Below are 22553 nucleotides of genomic sequence, written 5' to 3' on the forward strand. Positions count from 1 at the left end.
CTGATGGCAATGTACCATAAACCAAAGTATGTACAAATAAAGCATTTGACCTGATGATGGCCACACACACACACACTTATTTCCATGGTTGTGTACTTATTTTATAACACGTGTGTTTGCCTCTTTTTTTTTTATATGTTAGCCTACTTATTTTATTGTGTCTTTCATGTGCAATGTTCCTTTGCTGTTGTAACACTGTAAATGTCCCTGCAGTGGGACAAATAAAGGATTTCTGACTGATGTGGAAAGTTGTTACAATTCATTCTGAATGGGTGTACCAAATGTCATGGCATACCACTAGCATGGCTTATTAAAAACCCACAAATCAGACTTTGACAGGAATAGAAAGATTAAATCATGGACACCGTTGTCCCTGGTGTCTAAGCAGTTCACCAACCTTTATCAAGATGGAGACTGGAAGTCTGTCACAGACTGCCATTCAGATATATTAGACAATAAGAACTAAAGAACTAGAAAACTGAACAAATAATTGAGAAAATCCTTTCAGGAAGCAGACAAGATAAAGAGTATCAGAAGACAAAAAACCAAGTCCCATCATGAAAGACTACGGTTGTTAAACAGGTTCAAGATGCAAATTGAGGGAGATCATAGGTGACAAAACAATGGCTGCTGTATCTAGCTGTTGTTTTTCTGTCTGCCCGTTCCTCTCTTACTTTTAATCATCATTATTACTTTCATTATTAGTATTATTATTAGCAGCAGCAATAGCAGCACTAGAAATAGGTAGTAATAATAATAATAAATTAGTAAAAGTAACAAAATGTTTTTCCACCCTCTGCACAGCTCATTCACCCGGCAGAGGAGCGTGTTCAGCGGCAGACTGCTGTCCCTGTCCTGCTCCGCAGACTGCTGTCCCTGTCCTGCTCCGCAGACTGCTGTCCCTGTCCTGCTCCGCAGACTGCTGTCCCTGTCCTGCTCCGCAGACTGCTGTCCCTGTCCTGCTCCACAGACAGGCTCAAGAACTCTTTTGTCCCCCTGGCCATAAGACTGTACACCTCCTCTTGGTGATGGCAGGGGGATTCAGATTCAAATCACAACAGCCTGTACTTTCACTTTCACTTTGTATTTGTAACAGTTTTATTGTATATCTAGCATTTATCACTTAATTTTACTTTTTATTTTAAGTCTTATTTGAAATGTATATTTGTAATGGCAGGAGGGGGGGGGGGGGGGGTAGATGATTGTGTAAATGTTTAATCTACTGGACGCCTGAATTTCCCTCGGGATAAATAAAGTATCTATCTAATATCACATTTACTTCCACCAACAAAATGGGTATCACCACTAAAGAGACTCCATGCTTACCAGACATCTGCTTGGCTACATTGACTGTGTGTGTGTGTGTGTGTGTGTGTGTGTGTGTGTGTGTGTGTGTGTGTGTGTGTGTGTGTGTGTGTGTGTGTGTGTGTGTTTGAGGCTGCAGCGATGCCCATCTGAGTTGCACAATAGATCTCTGTCCCTTTGGGAGTGTTAAAAGTGTGTGTATACGCATGCCATCTGTCTTCCAGCTTTTGACCTTTCTCAGCATCACACCTGTGACAAGGTAGCCAGGCCCCTCGACTCAGTTGACAAACGGGGGGGATGCAAACGATCGACACATATCACATCGATATTGTGACATGAGAGCAGCTACATCAGTGCTGCACCAAGTGACAGAGCAGTGAGAGGGACACTTTGTCTTGTAAATAGCACAGGTACACAAATGTAAATACAGCTGGACGTTCTCTCTATTATGTTGAATATTTACAAGATTCGAAATAAGCTTTTTACAGGTATAGGGGTCAGACACATTTTAACATGTAATTGGGACGTGTACACGTCGATGGCATTTTCATTTTGCTTTAAAAGTGCATCTCTTGATCATGAATCTCACCTTTTTTCTTAAAATCGATCTCGTCAGCTGGAAATAATTTACTAATCGTCTTGAAGAACAAGGCCTACTTCAATATATTATAATAATATTAAAGTGTTCGAAAAGTAAATAAATGTTTTCACAGTTGCATAACGATTTTGTTATTAGATGTAACGTTTTGCTGTGTCAGGCAATGAATCCACATAATCAACCGGGCTGAAGGCATCAACACATCGAAGGAAATAATGGTGTCGTGTGTATTTAACCATTTCATTAAACCCTGATTTATGCGTCAATCCTAGCTTCCTCTATAAAGCCATTGTTATTAATATTATTGTTATTATTAATAATACAACTACTTTTATATATTCTCTTTGAATAATAAAGTAAATATAAATATTACTTAAACAGAAACGGCATATTAAACTAGCCAAGAAAATGATTACACACATGTCATTGTATTAAAAAAAATTAAGATATTTGTATTAAATTATTTAAATTAAATGTTGTAAAGTAATACAGTAAATAATATAAGATCCATTACTTTTAAATGAATGGCTCTCAGCAGCTCAACACTGCACTGTGGCACAAACGTTTTCCACCAACCTCTTTAAGCTCCGTTTTCTATTTGTATAATCAATTACAAGAAGTTTCTTTACCCGGTGTCTATTGCTCTTTTTTCTGCCGATATAAAAGCAAAGAAAATGGTATCAAATGCTTTAACTCAACCTTTTATGACTGCAGCACTGGCCTGATTTCAGCAGGATAATCACAAGCAGCATCTCACTCCCTCCTCTCCCTGATAACATACATCAAATACGTGTTCATCATTAATCTGCGCTGCCAGCAGAAGCCGTTTTTGGCATGAAAAGAGGATGTGTGCAGTGAGTAACACACATCCTCTTTTCATACTTAAACTGCTTCTGCTGCTCTCCTGCCAGGTGAAGAGTCTCCACCTCAGCCAGAATAGAAACCATCTTCTTCATCTGCAGTGCCGAGCACTCGAGCCATGCAGCCGCCAGATTACTGACCACAGAGTCCAAGTTTAACCGCATTCACATTTTGAATTAGCAGCTGTGTCCACTCCTCTAAACCCTGCAGCTGTATGAACCTCTTCCAATCTTGTCCACAAGCATCCAAATTAAGATTTTGATAAGTGATAACATCCCTCACATCCTTGCCTTCCTGTCCTAACTCAGTTTCATGTAGCAGCACGACCGTCTTGTACCTTGGTTTTCAGAAAATATTTGCTCATTATATGCACAGCCTGGTACATTTATTATGCCCTGTGAATGTTGTGATTATATAATATCAATATGTGAGTAAATGCATCCAGACGTACAGAGATGTCTCTGCATAAAGAACATTAATTCAATAACTCTGTATTGGATAGAAACTGTTTCAAGGTGTTTCCATACTTTACTCCACCCATCCTTTTAATGCATTTTCTGTTAATAGTAGTTATAATTCTATGCTCTAATTAATGAACAAAGGCTTAAAAATAGGCCAGAAAAGTGTTAATATGACATTTCTCTCTGTAACACCGTTACATCACTGATGGTAATAATGTGATCATGAGCTGAAATCCTCTGATGAGACATCCTGAATTCATTATATTTGAGAGAGACAGAAAAGGAGAGCAGAGATGAGAAACATTAGTCAGTTTAGATGAGGCTTTTAACTGCAGGAGACAAAACGCATTATGTGCTAAATGATATACTGGATGGCTTCGCCTTGCATCAGCCCAGCCTAGATTAACTGCATTTGTGGAGGGAGTCATTCTGGGTCACCAGGTAAGAGCTAACCTGCATGACAAACAGAAAATAGGGAAACTAGACCCGCTCCTGTGTCGTGCTAGAAAGGGAAAGTTGATCACCCAGGTTGGGTCAAGTGGTGAAATTGGAAAAGTAGAAAGGGTACGGCACACTAAGACTATATAGAAAGTTTCACCTTATTGTTGCAACATGTTGGCAAACGGCTTCTTTTTTTATTATAAAAACCTATTGATGACAATGTTGGTCTGATTAAAATATCTAAGCAGCGATGTATTGTGATAAACTTTGGTGCACACATTCATGCCCCCCAGGAGGAATTGTAGCAACTTAAGTGAGCTCCTAGCACCATCATTAGGTCAACATTTCAAGCTGTTCAATACTTTGGTTTATGATTGCAAACCTGCAGAACTAATGACATTCATCAGCCTCAGCTTTAATGCGTATTTGGTGCTAATTAGCAAGTGTAAAAAAGGAAAAACAAGATTTAAAACACAGCTTAGTTTCTCACTTCTGATCACTCAACTTGAACAATAAGCAAAAATGGAGAAAGGAAAACATTTGAGGAATCTGTGGGAATTTACTTAGGGACCCCCCGTGCCATACGGGTTGGTGCAGAGAATCTTCTGGAGTACAAAACAGACGAGGAGCAAAAACATTGTACCTTTTGTCACATTTGTTGGGAAAACTATCATCCTACTCTGAATTAAAATGTTCATCACGGCTCCAGTGTTGTCGCACTCGAGTCCCAACATTGATGACTCATGACAAAAAGCACTCATCTACTGATGAGTCAGCCTTGGACTTGACAAGTTGTGATGCAACTCAGACAGTATGATAGTGACTTGAATTTTTAATACTGCACACTTAGGACTTGAGGTTTTCATATCATGGCTGAGACAGTATACATTATTTCCATATCAGCTTATATCCATATCAATCATAACATTCTCCTCATTGTTGTTGTTGCTCATGCACATAAACAGACTACAGCCTAGCAGGGGAATGGACAACCCCGGCTGTTGCTGCTCCTTCTGCCAGACCAAAATAGAAGCGGGAATACGAGCCAAAAACAACCTTGTATTTGTGTTTGACGATTGGCCTTTTCAGAGGAGATCCATTTTAGCAGCATTTCAACAGCCCTCTCTCTACCTGATACACTGTGTCAACAGCCCGGTATCTACTAAAAGTGCGTGTGCCTGCATGCTGCTTGTTTTTTTCCACTCCCTCAAAACGTCAAGTTATGGGCCTTTTGCTGACTGCGAGGGGTCTTTGTGCTTCGCATGAGGATAAAAGTCTCTGCTGAATAAATGCACACAGATAGGAGGAGGAACACAAAAACAACGAGGGAGGGCATTCCTGTTCAATTTGAAGAAAGTGCTGCCCCTTAGACAAAAAACTGTAAGCTGTGCATTTGTGCCAGCACTCAGGCTTGTGTACGTTTTGTTTTGTGTACATGTCGTGTGCATATCAGCATGTGGGTTTGTGCTTCCGCTCCCCTGCCGTTGGGACGTTAAGGCATTAAGGGTTGTGTAAGTGTATGCGTTGGCCAGTGACTCAGAGCGGTAGCTGTAGCTGGCTTACTTTCGGGTCAGTTAGCAGCAGCAAGTGTGTCTGAGGAGACATGTTATAAAATCGGCTCGTCTGCGGCAGTCTCACTACGCTACAAGCAAGGAGGAGACAAGGAGAGGAGGAGGAGGGGAGAGGACGATGGCTAAGAGCTAACTAGGACAACACTGGGTCATTTCACATGAATAATGGCATTTCAGTATCTTACTTTCTCTGGCCTCCAGCCATTAGTCTATAGCCTAATTCAACAAACAAACTTGACGCTGGAAAATGTGATTCATGCTGTTAGCAGCAGTTCACATTTTGGCTCAATAATCGCACTAAATGGGGAAGTTGTGTTCAGCTCAGATCTTGGCTGCTGACTCCGTGCTGATGCTACCCGAGCTGCAAACAGCTGGAGAAACATTCACGGCTGTGGCATACCGATGAGCCAGGAGACACCCTCTTGTTAAATTATTCCATCCTACGTTAAATCCTCATCCTCCATCACTCCTCCTCCCCCTCTTACTCTTCTTCGCTCCTCTTGCTGCTGTTCTCCCTTTCCTCCCACTCTCTCTGCTGTGCGCTGCGCTTCTTTACGCTTCATAAAATCCAGACGGGACCCTTGCATATACGTCCCGCCCCCACGCATGTCAATCAAGCCCATTTGCTTCAAAGCAACAATATATCGCCGATGCCTAGGCTCCTCCTCCTACAGTCTACTCCATCTCCTTATAGGGTAACGTGTCTGCTTGTCAAACAAACCCCTCCCAATACACCCCCATCCTTCCCCTTGTAGGGTGTCACGTACGACTCCCCTTCCTCACACATTATTTCTGGGAGAGCCCCATTCCACATACATGTGCGCAGGGAAACACGCATGACTGGCCCTGTCATCCCTCCACAAGCTGTGTCAATGGTGCGCTTCGCTCTACATGTTATGAAAGGTAAACACTCAAAAAACAAAAAGATGATGACATTATTTGTTCACATTTATTCCTCATTAAAAGCCACACGTCATCCCAAACAAACACATGTGCAGGTGAACACACAAACTAGAAGTCATGTGTGTTTACCCAACATGGACACGCCTCTTTCAATACATTAGGTATGACTATGAAACAAGTTAGTCTTGTTAAGAGCTCAAGTAGGTTTTTGAGTATGGCTTAAAAATGTACACAAACCAGCAGTAGGACGGAGGTGTCACTGTCAACCGCACCACCCAAAGAGTCAGCGAGGGCAACCCCTATCCATTTCAAAAGGCAGGTTCTTTTGAAATCCATGCAGATGCCTCACAGCGAGTGCTTTTAGAGACATTACAGATGCAAATATCTGCTCATCTCATAACCGTTACAGCAACTCTGGGTTTAGGCAATTTCCAAAGAAAAAAAAAATGTTTTATTGAAGCATAGTGCAAAAGGTGTTTACCTCACATGGCTCTCCCGTCGACATTTTCCTCACTCCTTAAACCATTTAACAATCCCTACAAAATGAATGACTCATGCAAGTTGCCACGGCAACACTGCTCACTGGGATCATTTACCGACCATCATTGTTAACCCTGCGAAGAATCAATAACAAGATTTGTGGAGGGTGGGAGGAGGTTTGGGTGAGGAGGGGGTTGAAACCTCATGACCCGTTTACAGTTTATGAAAGCATTGCAATGTGTGTGGAGTTTTGCAGCAGGTAGGCATCTCTCCCTTGCCTGAGGGCACACGCTTGGGTGGGGCTTGAGAAAATATTTCAGCTTTTTGCACTCGATCAGCTACTTCTAGTCTCCGAACAATATTAGCATACAGCAACACTATAAAGAGCCACACACACACACACACACACACACGTAACTGCAAAGTCAGCTATACAGTCAAAAATTGCGTCACAGCGCAAACTAGCTCTCTCCAGTTGACCTAATATTGTTGCGCTCCCTCGCTTTCAACTCCTCTCATTTGTCTATCTCTGCAAAATTTCAGTTTATTCATCCAAGGGCTTCCCAGGCAACTGCCTAAGGGGTCCCATCACCTTAAAAATCAATTTTCTATTCTCCCGCACCCATTCTTTCACTCTTTTCCCAACCCATCCCCCTCTTTTAGGGGCTCTTAGAGGAAAACATTGAGATAACAGCTGCCAGGGCCCCAGGGAGAGCAAGAGAAGGGAGAAAAGAGGTCAAACAGTAAAGAGAGCAGGAATCCAAGGTACAGCTGAAAGAGAAGCACACGCGCAAGCAAAGACAGGAAGAAACACACACACATAGACCCTGACTCACACCAAATGAAATGTAATGATATGAACAAGACACTTCACGCACCAACTTTGCAGCCCACTGTGTGCTTCAGCTTCTGTGTGTTTGTGAAATGTGTGACACAGAAATTACAGTGAGGAGGTGTTGTTAGCTGAATAGAGGACATGCAGAAGGGAGGAGGAGAAAAGAAAGAGAGAGAGAGAGAGAGAGAGAGAGAGAGAGACAGAGAGAGAGAGAGACAGAGAGAGAGAGAGACGAGAGAGAGCGAGAGAGAGAGAGAGAGAGAGAGAGAGAGAGAGAGAGCAAGAGAGAGCGAGAGAGCGAGAGAGCAAGAGAGAGAGAGAGAGAAAGAAAAAAAAAGACAGACAACTGTTCTGGGGACACCTGTCCCTTTCGCTCACAGGGCTTGAGCGATGTACAGAGACAGCTGCAGAGGCAATAAAGAAGAAAGACTTTTTTACGTACCTCTCCCTCCCCCTATTCCTTCACCGACTCCACACAGAAATGTCTCAAGAGTTTTTACCGCAGAAACCTCATACTGCTACATCCAGCAGGACAGACTAACATGCTGTACTTTATGTATCTTCTGAGCATACATAATACATGGCAGAGCACAGTTTCTGGCAGTGGCAGCTCTTGATGTTCAAAGTGCGTGTGCTTCTAGCTCTGGGCAGGAGAACAGATGCCACAACAACAGCGTACAATACTAAAACGCCGCTCGTGCATTTCACCGTAGCGAATCGTAATTGTAGAGATTCAATCTCCAAGCCTGTATCTCGCTGTCATCTACGCCTGCTACGCTAGTTTCAGTGTTTATAGCCTTCATAGCAACCGGGAGGCGAGTCCTAACGAGAGTCTGAAATGCCCTGACTGGACCACTCTAGTGAAGCGGGTCAAGAAGAGTCCTCATCTGTTAGTAGTTAATTAACATTTCATGCTCAATGACAGTGCTGCCCGCTCTGATGCCGCTCTACGTACAGTGGAGGCTCGGCGAAGAGATACAGCAGACGCGTACATGCACAGAGGAGATTATGAAAAAGCTAGAGATAAACACTCACCGACAACACGGAAGGATAGTACAGTCCCATCATCGTATTCTGTGCAACAACTCAAACTGCCGTCGCTCCTCTCTCTCCTTTCCTCTTCTCACGCTGCCTCGCTTTCCTCTCCCTCCCAGAGCCTGTGTCACCTCACCAGCTCAGTCTCTCTTGTCTGTCTCACAGATTCAAAATCTCCCTCTCTCTGCCCCCGCTCGCTCTGTCTGCCATGCCAACCCCCCCCCCCTCTTCCTCCTCCTCCTGTGCTGGCCTCTGTCCCTGTCACTCTCCCTCGCTTACTTCTTTCTTTTCTTTTCCTTCCCCCCTCTCTCTGTGTGTGTGTGTCTCTCTCTCTTTCTGACTCCGTCTCCCACTCACTCTTTCCCTCTCCCACTCGCTCCTTCCTTTCCCTCTACCCGCAGCCTTCTGTTTTGCTGCTGTGCCCTTGCCTGCTCATCTCTTCTGACTCTTCTACAGTCCTCGTCCTCCTCCTCCTCCTCCTCCTCCTCCTCTTCTCTCACCCAGATAGCCTGACGCCTCCCCCCCTCCTACTTCTCTGCCTCTGTCACACCTGCAAACTTTCCCCTCCCATCTGCTTCCCTCTCATGTCGCAGCCCCTCCCTCACTTCTCTCTCTCTCTCTCTCTCTCTCTCTCTCTTCTTCTGTTGTTTTTCTCCATGTAGGTGAATTAACTGGGGCTGCTGGCACCACTGGGAGAGGAAGTAAAGATTCTTCTCTCTCCCCTTTCAGATATGCACCTTGTTACATAAATGTGCTGGCAATTTGCATGTTTGTCTCATGTTTGAAAATTCACATTTCTGTAAAAGTCACGACTTCACTCCTCACTTCAAGCACAGCTCAGTCAAAATAGTCACAGTTATAATTCCTGTAGCTCGTAATTAATGTCCCAAAAGGCAGTACTTTATTCTTGTATACAATTTCTATGATGAGAAGGTCAACCTGGGACCACGGTTGTTTTACCCCCCCACCCCCCTAGGCTTTTTGTATTTTATTGTTTTATCTGTCTTGCTGCAAAATCAATTGTCCTTTTGCAGACAAATAAAAGTTAAAAGAAGTTGCTAATCCTTAAAAGATGCACTAATCAATATTCTTTGTATTAACAATAGGCTCTGTAAAGCCGAGTCAATTCCTGAAACGGAGCGTTTTAGCATCTTTCAGCTAATTGTTGCAACTTTACTCTTTTGGTACAATTTCACCGCTCCTATCAACCTCGTTTCCAGCAGCACAAGACAGCTCTAACATCCCCCTGTACCCACCAAACACAAGACAGACTCAGTTAACGACTAGCGGGTTAAAATATTGTAGTAGAACATTTAGCAGCTAAAAAGCCCAATATCTTTCTCAGACACATTTAATGACAGGTGTATCGACCACCAGGACAAGAAAACATGCCTTGGGCAGCTGCTCTATCGGAGATGAAACAGAGGAACGACTTGTGCAGCCAAGCCAAACAAACCGTGAGATCAGAGGATTCATCAAGTCACATTATTTAAAAAATGACTGTCAACAATGTCCTCCAACATGCTAATACTTGACTCATACACAGAGCACGACAGCCAGCAGATGCATGCATTGTTTCCTGTGAATCCCTTGTGCGTGGGTAGGCAATTAAAATCTTGCACGAGAAAGGCGGACTCACCCACTAACAATGAAACCTACTATACTTACGAGCACGCAAATAAAAGAATGTAAATAAAGTAATAAAAGAAATGTTGGTTATTTGATATAAGGTTCAAATATATAGAGAGTAAACATGCGTCCTATTTTTTAATTAGTATCTTAACTGTCAGTCCACATGTCCTTCATGTTCATGATGTAGGGCTGCAACTACTGATTATTTTTTATGAAGCAATTAATCTGCCGATATTGTTTTTTTAAATTAAATCGATAATCGTTTGGTCAATGAAAAAAAAATGGGCAAGAAATGTCCATCACGACTTCACAGAGCCAAACTGGACATGTTCAAATGTCTTGCTTCAACTAAAAGTCCAAATACCCAAAATATTTACAATTATATATGAAATGTGTGTGTGTGTGTGTGTGTGTGTGTGTGTGTGTGTGTGTGTGTGTGTGTGTCCAAAACATCTCTTTAAGAGATAGAAAAAGGCAGAAAATGTTCATAATGTCTGAAGAGGGCTCGTCCCTCTCTTCACACATCAGGCTTCTGCTGCTCTCCAGGCTCTTCCATCAGGAGCCTTTGATCACATCATTCTCACACTGTTGTTGACAGTTTAGCACCTCAGTGTTGCAGGAGCCTCCGCTGCCCCGCATTGTTTTCTTCTTTCTCTGTCTTTTTTATTTCTGGTTCACACTTCTGAGTCCCTTAAGGAGCTTCTGACTGACGCCTTTACATCCCAACATGAGATGCAAGGTAACACTTCTTGGAACATTATCATTAGCTAGGAAAGATGTATCATTTTACAGTAAAAATAAAAACTGGCCAATTGGCTTCTGCTAAAAAGCACAACTGCCTGCCGAGAAAACAGTCTCTGATACTGAAGCAAATAACAGCGTACAAGTAAAGGTTTAAGACAGATAGAGTGCAGATAAGCGGCCAGAGGTTTTTTGGGCATCACAGAGAGCGAGGGATGAGGGGATTATGGGCAGGGCATGAGAGGATGAGTGGATGAACGGAGGATGATCTGAGGATTAACCACATAAACTGAACAGTCTAATAACACAATCAGCAGGCTAATACAAACACGAGTAAACAGATTGCAGCCTTGCTCTCACACACACAGTCACACACACACACGCACATCGTACTTTCACATGGGTGTGTATTAGTGTTAATTTGCGGAGAGATAAACTAGAATACCTTCAGGTTTAAGGGAACAAACAAGTTGGATTTAAGAGCTAAACGATGAATAGAAATGTTGCTTATTGTTGAGAATAGAAAGAAAACTAGTGGGAGGGCAAGACTGGAAGACTGAAGGGTGTGGAGGCATGTCGTCTTCTACATGACTGATAAATTATAATCTACACCCCCACCTTGTGGTTTAGAGAGCTTCACTGAGCCATAACAATGCTTTAGAAAAAGGAAAGATATAGCAGAAAACACGATGGTGGAATATTAAAAAACATGGAGTTTGAGCACGTTTAAGAAATTGTGTCCTTACCTGACTAAGAGACGGGTAGCCGTGGTAACCAAGGGTCAAAGGGTCATTGTTCTGTTAGAGAAGAGAGCAGATTTTTAGATACATGGTCAGTAAATTGCAAAGAAAAAAGACGCTTGATGTCATTTTTATTACTCAGGAATGCCGTTTCATTTATTCACACACTCCATCTTTCACACACTTTATTTGACTTTACAGCTCTGTGGTGCTACTGACTCCTAATCAAATTAACTCGCCCGGTGACACACTCCTGCCATCTCCTCCAGAGTTTTCCACCCAGCGGATCTTTTGTCTGCTTGTAAAGACGTGATAACGGGGGCGAGTGAGATCATGCGAGCAGAAGATGAAAGACGGGCAGAAAGAACGAGCTCTCACCACGGCTCTTAAATCATAAATAGGTCAGGGGTGTCAGCGAGCATGAAGCCCGTTGGTGTAAAATGGCATCATGAGCACTGACGCAATCTCCGACACATTCCTCTCAATGTTCTGACTGTGTAAAGCAAAGATGGATACATCAAACATCTGGTGAGCAATTTCAGTTTAACAAGATGCATTACGAAAAAACTCATTTTGTTTGGAGCCAATGTAACAGAAATTATGTTCCTATTCCCGTTATATATAATAGTTGTAACTCACTTTATTTGTACTCATAACACTGTGTTCCAGCTTCTTTGCTAATATATTCCATTAAAAAGGGAGCTTTATGCAGCAATTACAACACGCTTTGAAGGGGGAAAACAGATTTGCTTGTCTCTGGCTTCATATCGCTAGATTAGAAAACAACTCGGCTCCTCCCTCCTTTCTCTCTGTCCTCCCCCCCCCATGATCTTCCTTTCATCTGAAACCAATGTCCCTCATCTGCTCTGTCCTCAGGGGGAACACTTTACTCTGCGCGCTTTACAGCTTCAGTTCGCCTGATTAATACTGTAGCCATCTAACTTCGGACCCCATGGGGTCTTTTCCTTAAAACTAAGCACAATGTTTCCAAATGAAATAGGCTTGGTCGGGGGAGAGAAGGAAGCGTCTTCGGCGTTGAAAAAATTGCAGTCTGTGCGAGTCTATCTCAGAGCCAAAAATGTACTTAGTGAACTGGCTTTGGGAGGCAGAAGCTCTAAATAATGAATCACCTCTTAGAGGCTTGAATAACATGAATAAAGTATAAACCTTATTACAGTGAGGCCAAACTCTAAACATAACGCACTGGAGGTAAGGAGTGGAGGAGGATAAATACAAAAATTAAAAGGAGACTTAAGGGGCAGTACGCTACGTCAAAAGGAAGGGGGAAAACATCTGGAAATCATTTGGCGAGAGGCTGAGGGAGGAACCAGAGCTGGAAATGCAACGGGAAATGGACAGCAAAGGGGTACAAAACTAAAAGAGATGGAGGGAGCAAAGACAATGACTCATACATGAGCGGAGTCATGTGCTTAATTTCCTTAAGGAACTGGGAGGAATGAGGGAGGGCTGCTCAAGTCGAGTGTGCATCAGTCTCCCTCTCAACCCCACAGTCACTAGCACAGCTCATGAGAAGCAAGAAGATTTTGTACGATAGTTAATCATGCTTCAGCCTTCTTTTTTTGTCAGTGATGACAAATGAAGCACATCTGATTGTTGTCTGGGGGTGGTGATGGTGTTGTTTTTTAGGGGGTTGGGTGGGTAAAGCAAGAGAAGAGACTGCAGGGGAGACCGGGTGAGCAATCAGGAGAAAGTAACAAAATGACTTGAAGTCAACAGATGGCGAGGAGGGGGAGGAAAGGAGAGCTCAGAGGGGGTGGGGAACAGGGCCGACCCTGTAATAATAAGATCTGAAAACGCGAGGGATGAGAAGCTCAGTCCAACTTTTTCCTTCAAACTATCTTTTCACAAGGCAACAGTAATCCTGTTACACATGAACCCTGCTACTCCTCTCCAAAAACTACAGGTGGTGGTAGGTGTCTGTGTGTGATTGTTTTGTGAGTGAGATGTCAGATTTAGTCACAAGACTCGTGTCTATTCCTATCATGCCTTGGGACTGCTGCTCTCGTGAAGAGGGGTGGAAGAGGAACTACATTTCACTGCTCCGGGAGTCATCCTACCTAACTGCAAAGCAGGGCACTCCATACACTCAGGAGGATGTGAATCCATTTCATCCACTGAGCACTTACGTGCTAAGCCTCCAAACAGTCGGACGATGATCTGAAGTTTATTTCCCCTCAATGTACTTCACATCCCTCCGACTTTCCACAGTAAACCTACACATGCTTTTTCAAGGGAATGCTGGCTGCAGCAAAAGTGGATTTTGGAAACCGCCTCAGCAGTTCTGGCATAATAAATCATACATCGGCTAGCGAATCACACGCAACATAATCAAACTGGTGTCCACTGCGCTGATATGCAAGTCTAGATAAAACTGTTATTTTTATCCCCCAATTTATTTCACATCTGATTGGAGAAGATTAGTATTTGCATGTAATTATTTACTACACAACATAATTGCCCATCATGATTACCCTCCATGATTATTTCATTGCAACATCATTCCACTGATACTAGAGCCTGAGACGGGACTTTTTGGAGACCGTGTTGATGTCAAAAGAATTATACCAAAAATGGGCATAATTCTTTTGACCGCTGTTCATTTCTGACATTTTAGCGGGGTTTATTAAATGTGATGTAGAGATGTAGAGACATACTGATGCGGATATTGGGTATCGGTCTGATACTGACACAAATAGCTGGATCAGGTATCGGTGACAATGGGCTGATCTGATATCGGACACCATTACTTTAATAAATAACATTTCATTACATTTATATCTAAGCTTTTCTTTCGTTACATTTTGTTCTACAAAAGTTAGGAAACCGATGTTTAAGTTAAGCCTCGTGTTTCTTTACACATTACAGAATGATCCCAGGCACTTCCACACAGTGCGGCACACAGCTTATTAATTAAACACTGGAATCAGCCGATACCCAAAACCCAGGTATCCGTATCAGGACTGAAAAAGTCGGACCGGTGCATCCCTAATTTGATGAGCCCAGGGCACGAGAAGCATATGTTAAACTATGTAATAATTAACATAGGTTTACATAATCTGAAGCACCTTTATGTGAATGATGTGTACAGCTGCTACTAATAATTATTATCAATCTGCAGAGTATTTTTGTGATTAATCAATTCATCGTTGAGCCTCAGAAACTTCGGACAGTTGTGAAAAATGTCCCACAGCCCCAGGTGATGAACCCGAAACACAAATATATTCAATTTACTTGTCATGTTTATTAGGAAACAGTAAGTCTTCACATTAGACAGACAGGAAAAAGTTGATTTGTAATTTCAAATCAAATCTGCCCGCGAGCGAAGCAACAAAACATGCAGGCGTCTCTCTCAAACATAATCCAGTCAACAGACCTCTGCTCGCAATTTATCACAGACAAACAGGGGCCCGAAAGCTAAATAAACATTCTCAACTGGTAGCAAGAGTTAATTTTTCTTGCTGACGTTTTATTTCTATTTCAGTGCCGGGGCTGAGATGAAAGTACAAGGGGGTGATCCACCTACATTAAGGTCCGAATCAAGTCATTTGTCCTCGCCACTGTCACCCCTTGCAGGCCCTTATTAGGTTAGAGAAAGCCCCGGTTCCTACGCAGAGTGACAACAAAACATGAGCCTCTCAGCAGCACGCCAGAGAGATATTGAAGCAGGACAACCTTCTCTCAACATTTCCCAAAATGAGTGTCGTTATGAATCCCCTTCCATCCGGTAAAATGCAGGACTTCCCTGGTGCAGCACTGGAATGCAAAATAGACTTAAAAATGTGGGGATATTTATTTGGGAGCACTCTAGCTGGTGTTCTGTGCAGCAGATAGGTTGATATTCATTTAAATCTATACTATTGGACAGTGTCCGAGGTCAGCAGAGCAGATAATTTCTATGAGCAGTCGTTAACATTTGAACTTAGAGATCTTTATTCGCCCGCGTTAGCTGAACATTCAGTCATCCACTGCATGCTGCACTGAGTTATATATGCATTGCTGCTCTGCTAAAACTTTGCAGATTTGACTCGACAGAGTATTTCCACCCCCACGTTGTGATGACATCTTGCCCTAATGAGAAAAACAGCGGTGTCAATGGTCAAATGGGAAAGATCCCATTATTGGGCTGTAGTGGTATAAATAGATTGCTCTTTATAACAACCACACCCCAGTGTGTCGGCTTCAGTTACAGGTCAGAGTTCAACTTGTGCCGTGATGCTGGTAATAAATGTTTTTTAAAAAGAAATAAAAAAAGGATAGAGAAAAGTAGACACTGTTCTTGACGAGAGCCAGGAAACTGTCTGCTGTAATAGTTTCCATCCTTTAACGCTCCTCTGAAGATTAGCTTTACAGAAGTGCTTGTGTGCATTTTTATAGATGCTTCTTTGAAAGCCAAGATTTAAAAAGTAGGAAAATGGAACGTCAGCAGGGTTTGGGGAATAAAACTATATCACAATGTTTTACTGTACACACACACACACACACACACACACACACACACACACACACACACACACACACACACACACACACACACACGTATATTTAAAAACCTTAACACTAAGCTTACAAACTGAGAGCCAATGTAGTCTTTAGAGGTATAAACATAAAGTTAGTGTTGCAACTAACAAGCATTTTCTCGATTAAAACAATTAATCATAAGTATATACAATGTCCATCACTTTCTCCAAGGTGACATCTTCTTGATTAATCATCATTAAACCATCACCACCAGTAAAAAGGGGAAAATGCACATCACAGTTTCTTAACGCTCAAGGTGATGTCATCAAATGTCTTATTTTGTCCAATCAACAGTCCGGTGTATTAAATCAACAAATAAATAAAGACAGTGAAAACAGGAAATCTTTATACTTGAGCTGCTGGAAACAGCATATTGTTGACATTTTTCACTGGAATAATATATTTAGTCTAATTAGTCAATAACAACATTAATCTTCATCTGGATCATACCAATGTGTGTGTTTGCATTTGTGCATGTGAGCTGTATAAACCCTCTGCCTTAGATAAGGATCTCAGGATCAGTGGGGTTATAATGCCCCCTCCAGTATGAGATGTGATCCCATTAGCTGGAAACAAAGCCTCTTTACTGCCAGTGATAGGGCAAATCTGTTCCTGCACCAACTGAGAGAGAGGAGGGGGAGGGAGGGAGTGGGGGGGGGCAGCTCTCCCATTTCCGGACTGTCCAGCCAGCTCACATTCAATACATTTTAGGGGCTGATGCTATTGATCTACACGTCTCTCTCACCGCACACAAACAAGCACGCAAACACTTCCACTCACATCTGTTTCTAAGTGCATTACGTTCCTTAGGGTGTCTGTCAGCACTCACGGACAGCATGACGATGTAAAGCCAGCCATTTAGTTTTCCAAACAGAAGCAAACAGGCCACTTCACCTCCATTACTGGCGCTTTCAATGGCAGAGAAATTGCTTTCCATTTTCCAATAGAGTGCTTCACCCTACATAATACCCCGTAATGATGTCCAGAACATCCTCCTGCGATGCTCCATTAAGAAATATTTGACCATTTTTGGGTCACTGAGGGAGAAAAACCTGCAAATGGGTTTTACTGACAGCGTAGAGAGGCAGAAGCAGGGGTCTAAGAATCAAGGCAATTAGGTTGATTAGGTTTGGGCTGATTGCCCCCTAATAAAACTGGAGGCCTTTGTTTACCTCAAATACCCCCTCCTGTCTGCTCCCCTTCCTCAAAGATCACACAAGCAAACATTGACATCAATTTCCATTCTAAACCAAATGTTGTCCACACCATTATACCACATGGCGGAGGATTTTTTGCATAATAAAAAAGGTCAAGTTTGTTTACATTCCCCACCCTCAGTTGAGACTGTCTGGGCTCTACATATATTTATAAAACAGAAGATACAGCTCCTTGGGGATGTTTGAGGCAAAAGGGATGTCAGTTGCAATTTAACAGATTGATACAAATTGGACAATTGGAATTCCTCCTTTTACAGGTGCTGGATATACAAATAAATCTAGATTAATTCAGAAGACAGACAAAATATTCGTACAATGCCATAAAAGCTCCCAGCTTTTATGACATTGTGCAACGGGATTGTCAAATCATTTGAAAAATGCCCGAGCTGCAATGTAGCAGCTACAATGCTACATTGAAGCTAAACAGCCCAGTGAATTACATGCTTCCTATTGCAACCCCCTTGTAAAACTGAATTAACAGCATGTAGTCATTTACAGCTGTGAAATGTGGTGGTATGTCCTGCAGTGCTGGTAATGGACTGAGCAGAGTCTATGGTGGCCTTTCTGCTGCAGCTGTTACGCCAACTGTATCTGCAACTATGACTTCGACACGTGAATAGATTACAAACGCAACCAAAACAGAAGAAATATACATGCACTTAAATAATGCACCAAGAGATCCTTGCACCATGCTTGTGTTTAACACGAAATTTCGTGCCTTCATTACTGTATCTGGACAAAAGAGTACACGCCTCACCTGACCAACCTCGCCGATCACTCCCGAGCCGTCGATCCGGGGACGCTTGCACTCCGCCCCGGTCGAGTCCACCAGAGCAGCCGCTGTCTGTCCGTCGGGCTCTGGGTCTCCGCGCTTCATGCCCCGGACAACAGCAGGAGGGCCGCCCGCGTTGGGATGCACCCCGACCATGGTGTCCAGCTCTCTATCCCGGTCTATGAGACCCCGGGACACAGGCAGCATGATGGATGCAACGTCGGTCGACATTAACATTTAAAAATCTTCTTTTGTCCCTTGCCTTGAGCTAAACTGGGGGTGAAATAGACTACCTGCTCGGTGTGCACCTTTGTGCTTAAAGCCAGCCTGTGGGAGATTTTCCTCTGCAGTTCAAACAGTCTTCTTACGCTGCAAAGAAGCCTTTACTGTATTTTATACTGGGCCTTTGTATGACCCCCCCCCCCCTGAAGAGTTGATGTATCTGGAAATGTTGTGGCTCTCTGGTTTAAGAAATGTACTCTAACCACAGAGTTTGTTGAAAAAGCTCATAAACGCCGCTTTTACCTTAATACGAAACACAGTGGCTCACTTTAAAAATGTAACCTGAAACACAAGCAGGTTTGTCGGGTTAATTTCCAGCTATGTAGCCCGTTTGCTGACCGTGTATGTATTTACTGCAGGGCTGCCTAAGAGGCCTACGTTATCTCAGATCATAACACACCAATTAAATAAACACCGATTAAAACAATGGCTCCTGAGCATAACCTACCGCCCAATTTCCATTTGTCCTCGATTTCTTTATCTACGAGGATCCGTCTGGTTTTTTTAAGAGCACAACATCAACATCCTACAGCAACATCAAGACGAAGAAACCCTCAACATGTCTTCCCTGTCGCCTTTTTCCTCCCTGTCTATTAGCCAGTCTTGTACCACAGAGCAGAGGTTCACTGAAAGTCAATCCGCGTCAGGAGCTCTCTCTTCCCCCCATGTTATTCCGCAAGTCTGCGTGAAAAGAAAAGACGATTTCTCCCCCCCCAAAAAAACAACAACCAAACGGACGGAGGGGCTGCGGTGTTTCCTTCCTCCTCTCTCTCGACTATAATTTTCTTTCCTCTCTCCGTTTTCCCGGTGTGATCTTGTAGCGTGTGTGTTACAGAAAGGAAATTGTCCTCCCTCCCTCCCTCCCGCCTCCTCCTACTCCTACTCTCTTGGTGTAGTCATTCCCCTCCTCCTATCTTCCGCTGTCCCTTTGAACGCTGAGCCAGGCAGCCATGCAGCCAGCAAAATACACGCAGTGTGCCGCAGTGCCTCCATACATTTCACAGAGGGGAGGTGTGTGTATGCATGTGTGTGAGGGGGGTCTTATGGCCCCCAGAGAGACGACCACGCTCGTACAGTACAAACCTAAACCTTCAAATCAAGAGTTCATGTCGCTCTTTACTGGTGCACAATTTATTCAAAAACATGTTTTGAATAAAGCTGAGTTTTACCTTTATCTTGTTTAATGGTGGTCACATTACGTGGCTGAATAGCAGAGAATAGCTTATCAAGTCCAGCTCTAGAAGATTTCATTCCTAACTCATTACACAACCAATAGGCCAAGGTCTTCACACTAGCACAGCTGTGAGTCATGCAGCATGGAGTACCTTATGTTCCTTTGGCATTTTTATTGCTTGGATGACACCCAGTGGTCAAAGGCTACTATGGGAAGCAAATACTTCAAAGGCAATTTGCTGTAGAAAATGATAGGCCTAATAAAAAGCAAAAGCTGATTTCAAAAGTCTCCCTTTTGACTTGCAGGGCTTGAAATGGTTTAGCCTCCCCCCAACTACACCACTAATCTTATGCTGTGCATGACACAATGCCAGTTATTTAACTGTTCCTATATTACATAAAAAACAGTGTGCATGCGGCACATCCAGGCAAACATACTCCAGTGCAAGACAAAAAATACTTAGCAGGACACAAAGGTTTATTTCTCTTTCTCTAGTTCCTCTTGCCTGAAAAAGATCTTGTCGATCGAAACGTTTCCTTGAAAAGAGAAATAAACTGTTCATTTGGAGCCTCAACATTGTGCAGATCTCATTTGTGTCCCGTCTTGTGTGAAATTAAAGCAAAAGTTTAACATTTTTAGAAGAAGAAAAAAGAACGCATTTGCTTTTGCTGAGTTAGTTAAGATTAATACCGCGCTTATATCTGTTAAATAGGAAGTTACAGCCAGGAGATGGTTAGCTTAGCTTAGCATAAAGACCGGAAACAAGGGCAAACCGCTAGCCTGGTTTTGCCCAAAAATAACAAAATCCACTAACCAGCACTTCTAAAAGCACAACTTGTTCTTTTATACTTGTGTGTGGGACCATTTCTTCGCCAGTAGCTGTGACTTCCTGGAGTTTTCACTGGTCGCTTGCCACCCCATAATTCACATAAACCACAATTTGTAATTTTTAAACTTTGGTTATTTTACAGATTAAACCAACAACATACAGGACTGTCTCAGAAAATTAGAATATTGTGATAAAGTTCTTTATTTTCTGTAATGCAATTAAAAAAACAAAAATGTCATACATTCTGGATTCATTACAAATCAACTGAAATATTGCAAGCCTTTTATTATTTTAATATTGCTGATTATGGCATACAGCTTAAGAAAACTCAAATATCCTATCTCTAAATATTAGAATATCATGAAAAAGTATACTAGTAGGGTGTTCAACGAATCACTTGAATCGTCTAATTAACTCGAAACACCTGCAAGGGTTTCCTGAGCCTTGAAAAACACTCAGCTTGGTTCAGTAAACTAAATCACAAGTATGGGGAAGACTGCTGATCTGACTGCTGTCCAGAGGACCATCATTGACACCCTCCATCAGGAGGGTAAGACACAAAAAGAAATTTCTCAAAGAGCAAGCTGTTCACAGAGTGCAGTTTCAAAGCACATCCACAAAATGTCTGTTGGAAGGGGGAAATGTGGCAGGAAACGCTGCACAACCAAGAGAGATGACCGCAGCCTTAACAGCATTGTGAAGAAGAGTCGCTTCCAGAATTTGGGGGAGCTTCAAAAGACAGTGGACTGAAGCTGGAGTCCAGGTATCAAAAGCCACTGTTCACAGACGTGTCCGGGAAATGGGCTACAATAGCCGTATTCCCATGGTCAAGCCACTTCTGAACTCAAGACAACGGAGGAAGCGTCTGACTTGGGCTATGGAAAAGAAGCACTGGACAGTTGCAGAGTGGTCCAAAGTCCTCTTTTCAGACGAAAGCAAGTTTTGTATTTCATTAGGAAGTCAAGGCGCCAGAGTCTGGAGAAAGGCTGGAGAGGAGCAAAATCCAAGTTGCTTGAAATCCAGTGTGAAGTTCCCACAGTCAGCGATGGTTTGGGGAGCCATGTCAGCTGCTGGTGTTGGTCCACTGTGTTTCATCAAGCCCAGAGTAAATGCAGCTGTGTACCAAGAGATTTTAGAGCACTACATGCTTCCGTCTGCTGAAAAGCTCTATGGAGATGAGGAATTAATTTTCCAGCATGATCTGGCACCTGCCCACAGTGCCAAAACCACCAGTAACTGGTGTACTGACCATGGCATTACTGTCCTCGATTGGCCTGCCAATTCCCCTGACCTGAACCCCATAGAGAATATGTGGGGTATTGTGAAGAAGAAGCTGAAAGACACCAGACCCAACAATGCTAATGAGCTAAAGGCCGCTATTGAAGCATCCTGGGCATCCATAACACCTCAGCAATGCCACAGGCTGATTGCCTCCATGCCACGCCGCATTGATGCAGTAATCCGTGCAAAAGGATTCCCAACCAAGTACTGAGTGCATTAATGGACATTTTCAAATGTTTGATTTTTTTTTACTTGGTCTGAGGAACTATTCTAATTTTTTGATAGGATTTGAGTTTTCTTAAGCTGTAAGCCATAATCAGCAATATTAAAAGGCTTGCAATATTTCAGTTGATTTGTAATGAATCCAGAATGTATGACATTTTTGTTTTTTTTAATTGCATTACAGAAAATAAAGAACTTTATCACAATATTCAAATTTTCTGAGACAGTCCTGTAGACTGCGTTTACTGTAATGGCTCTCGGAGAGCGCAGACCTCTGCAAATGCCGTTTAGATTAAGGGAAAAATAATGCACGTCTCAGCCCTGTGATTTAGATCCACTCCAACATTCAAAAGGACAACAAACCAAAAACATGAGTTTGGTTGTTTGTAGGCAGATGTTTTTACTTTCAGACAAAGCCAGGCCAGCTGTTTCCCCATTTGGGGCAGGGTTTGAACTTTTTTCATTTGTTACACAACTATTTGTCACTTTTCATCTAACCCACAGAGTGCAACACGAAACTGACTTCCAGGAGACAGTCTGAAAATATGCCCCGTTATCCCCACATTTAAACAATGCAACGTCTCGCCTTTCGTGTGTGGCACTCGGAACAACTATAAACACATTTGATTTCTGA

The 22553-nt window shown here is 42.8% G+C and overlaps 1 protein-coding gene across 5 annotated transcripts in view; it reads right to left on the reverse strand.

Annotated features, from left to right (window-relative positions):
• Nucleotides 1-19251, reverse strand: part of rbfox2 (RNA binding fox-1 homolog 2) — a 34817-nt gene extending 15566 nt beyond the window's left edge. For 4 of the 5 annotated variants that reach the window (XR_003833249.1, XM_029445708.1, XM_029445799.1 and 1 more), the window contains exons 1-2: nt 18117-19251; nt 11610-11660 (exon numbers count right to left, since the gene is read on the reverse strand). Coding sequence is in view for 4 of the 5 variants with exons in the window: in XM_029445708.1 (XP_029301568.1) it covers nt 11610-11660; nt 18117-18368 (303 nt within the window). In the remaining variant the exon portion in view is untranslated. Of the gene's footprint in view, nt 1-8490; nt 8695-11609; nt 11661-18116 lie in introns of those variants that run through there. The other variant, XM_029445931.1, reaches the window with a different exon arrangement.
• Between the last annotated feature and the right edge of the window lie 3302 nt (nt 19252-22553).

Source organism: Cottoperca gobio, chromosome 1, assembly GCF_900634415.1.
Source record: "Cottoperca gobio chromosome 1, fCotGob3.1, whole genome shotgun sequence".
In the NCBI taxonomy this organism is placed as follows: domain Eukaryota; kingdom Metazoa; phylum Chordata; class Actinopteri; order Perciformes; family Bovichtidae; genus Cottoperca; species Cottoperca gobio.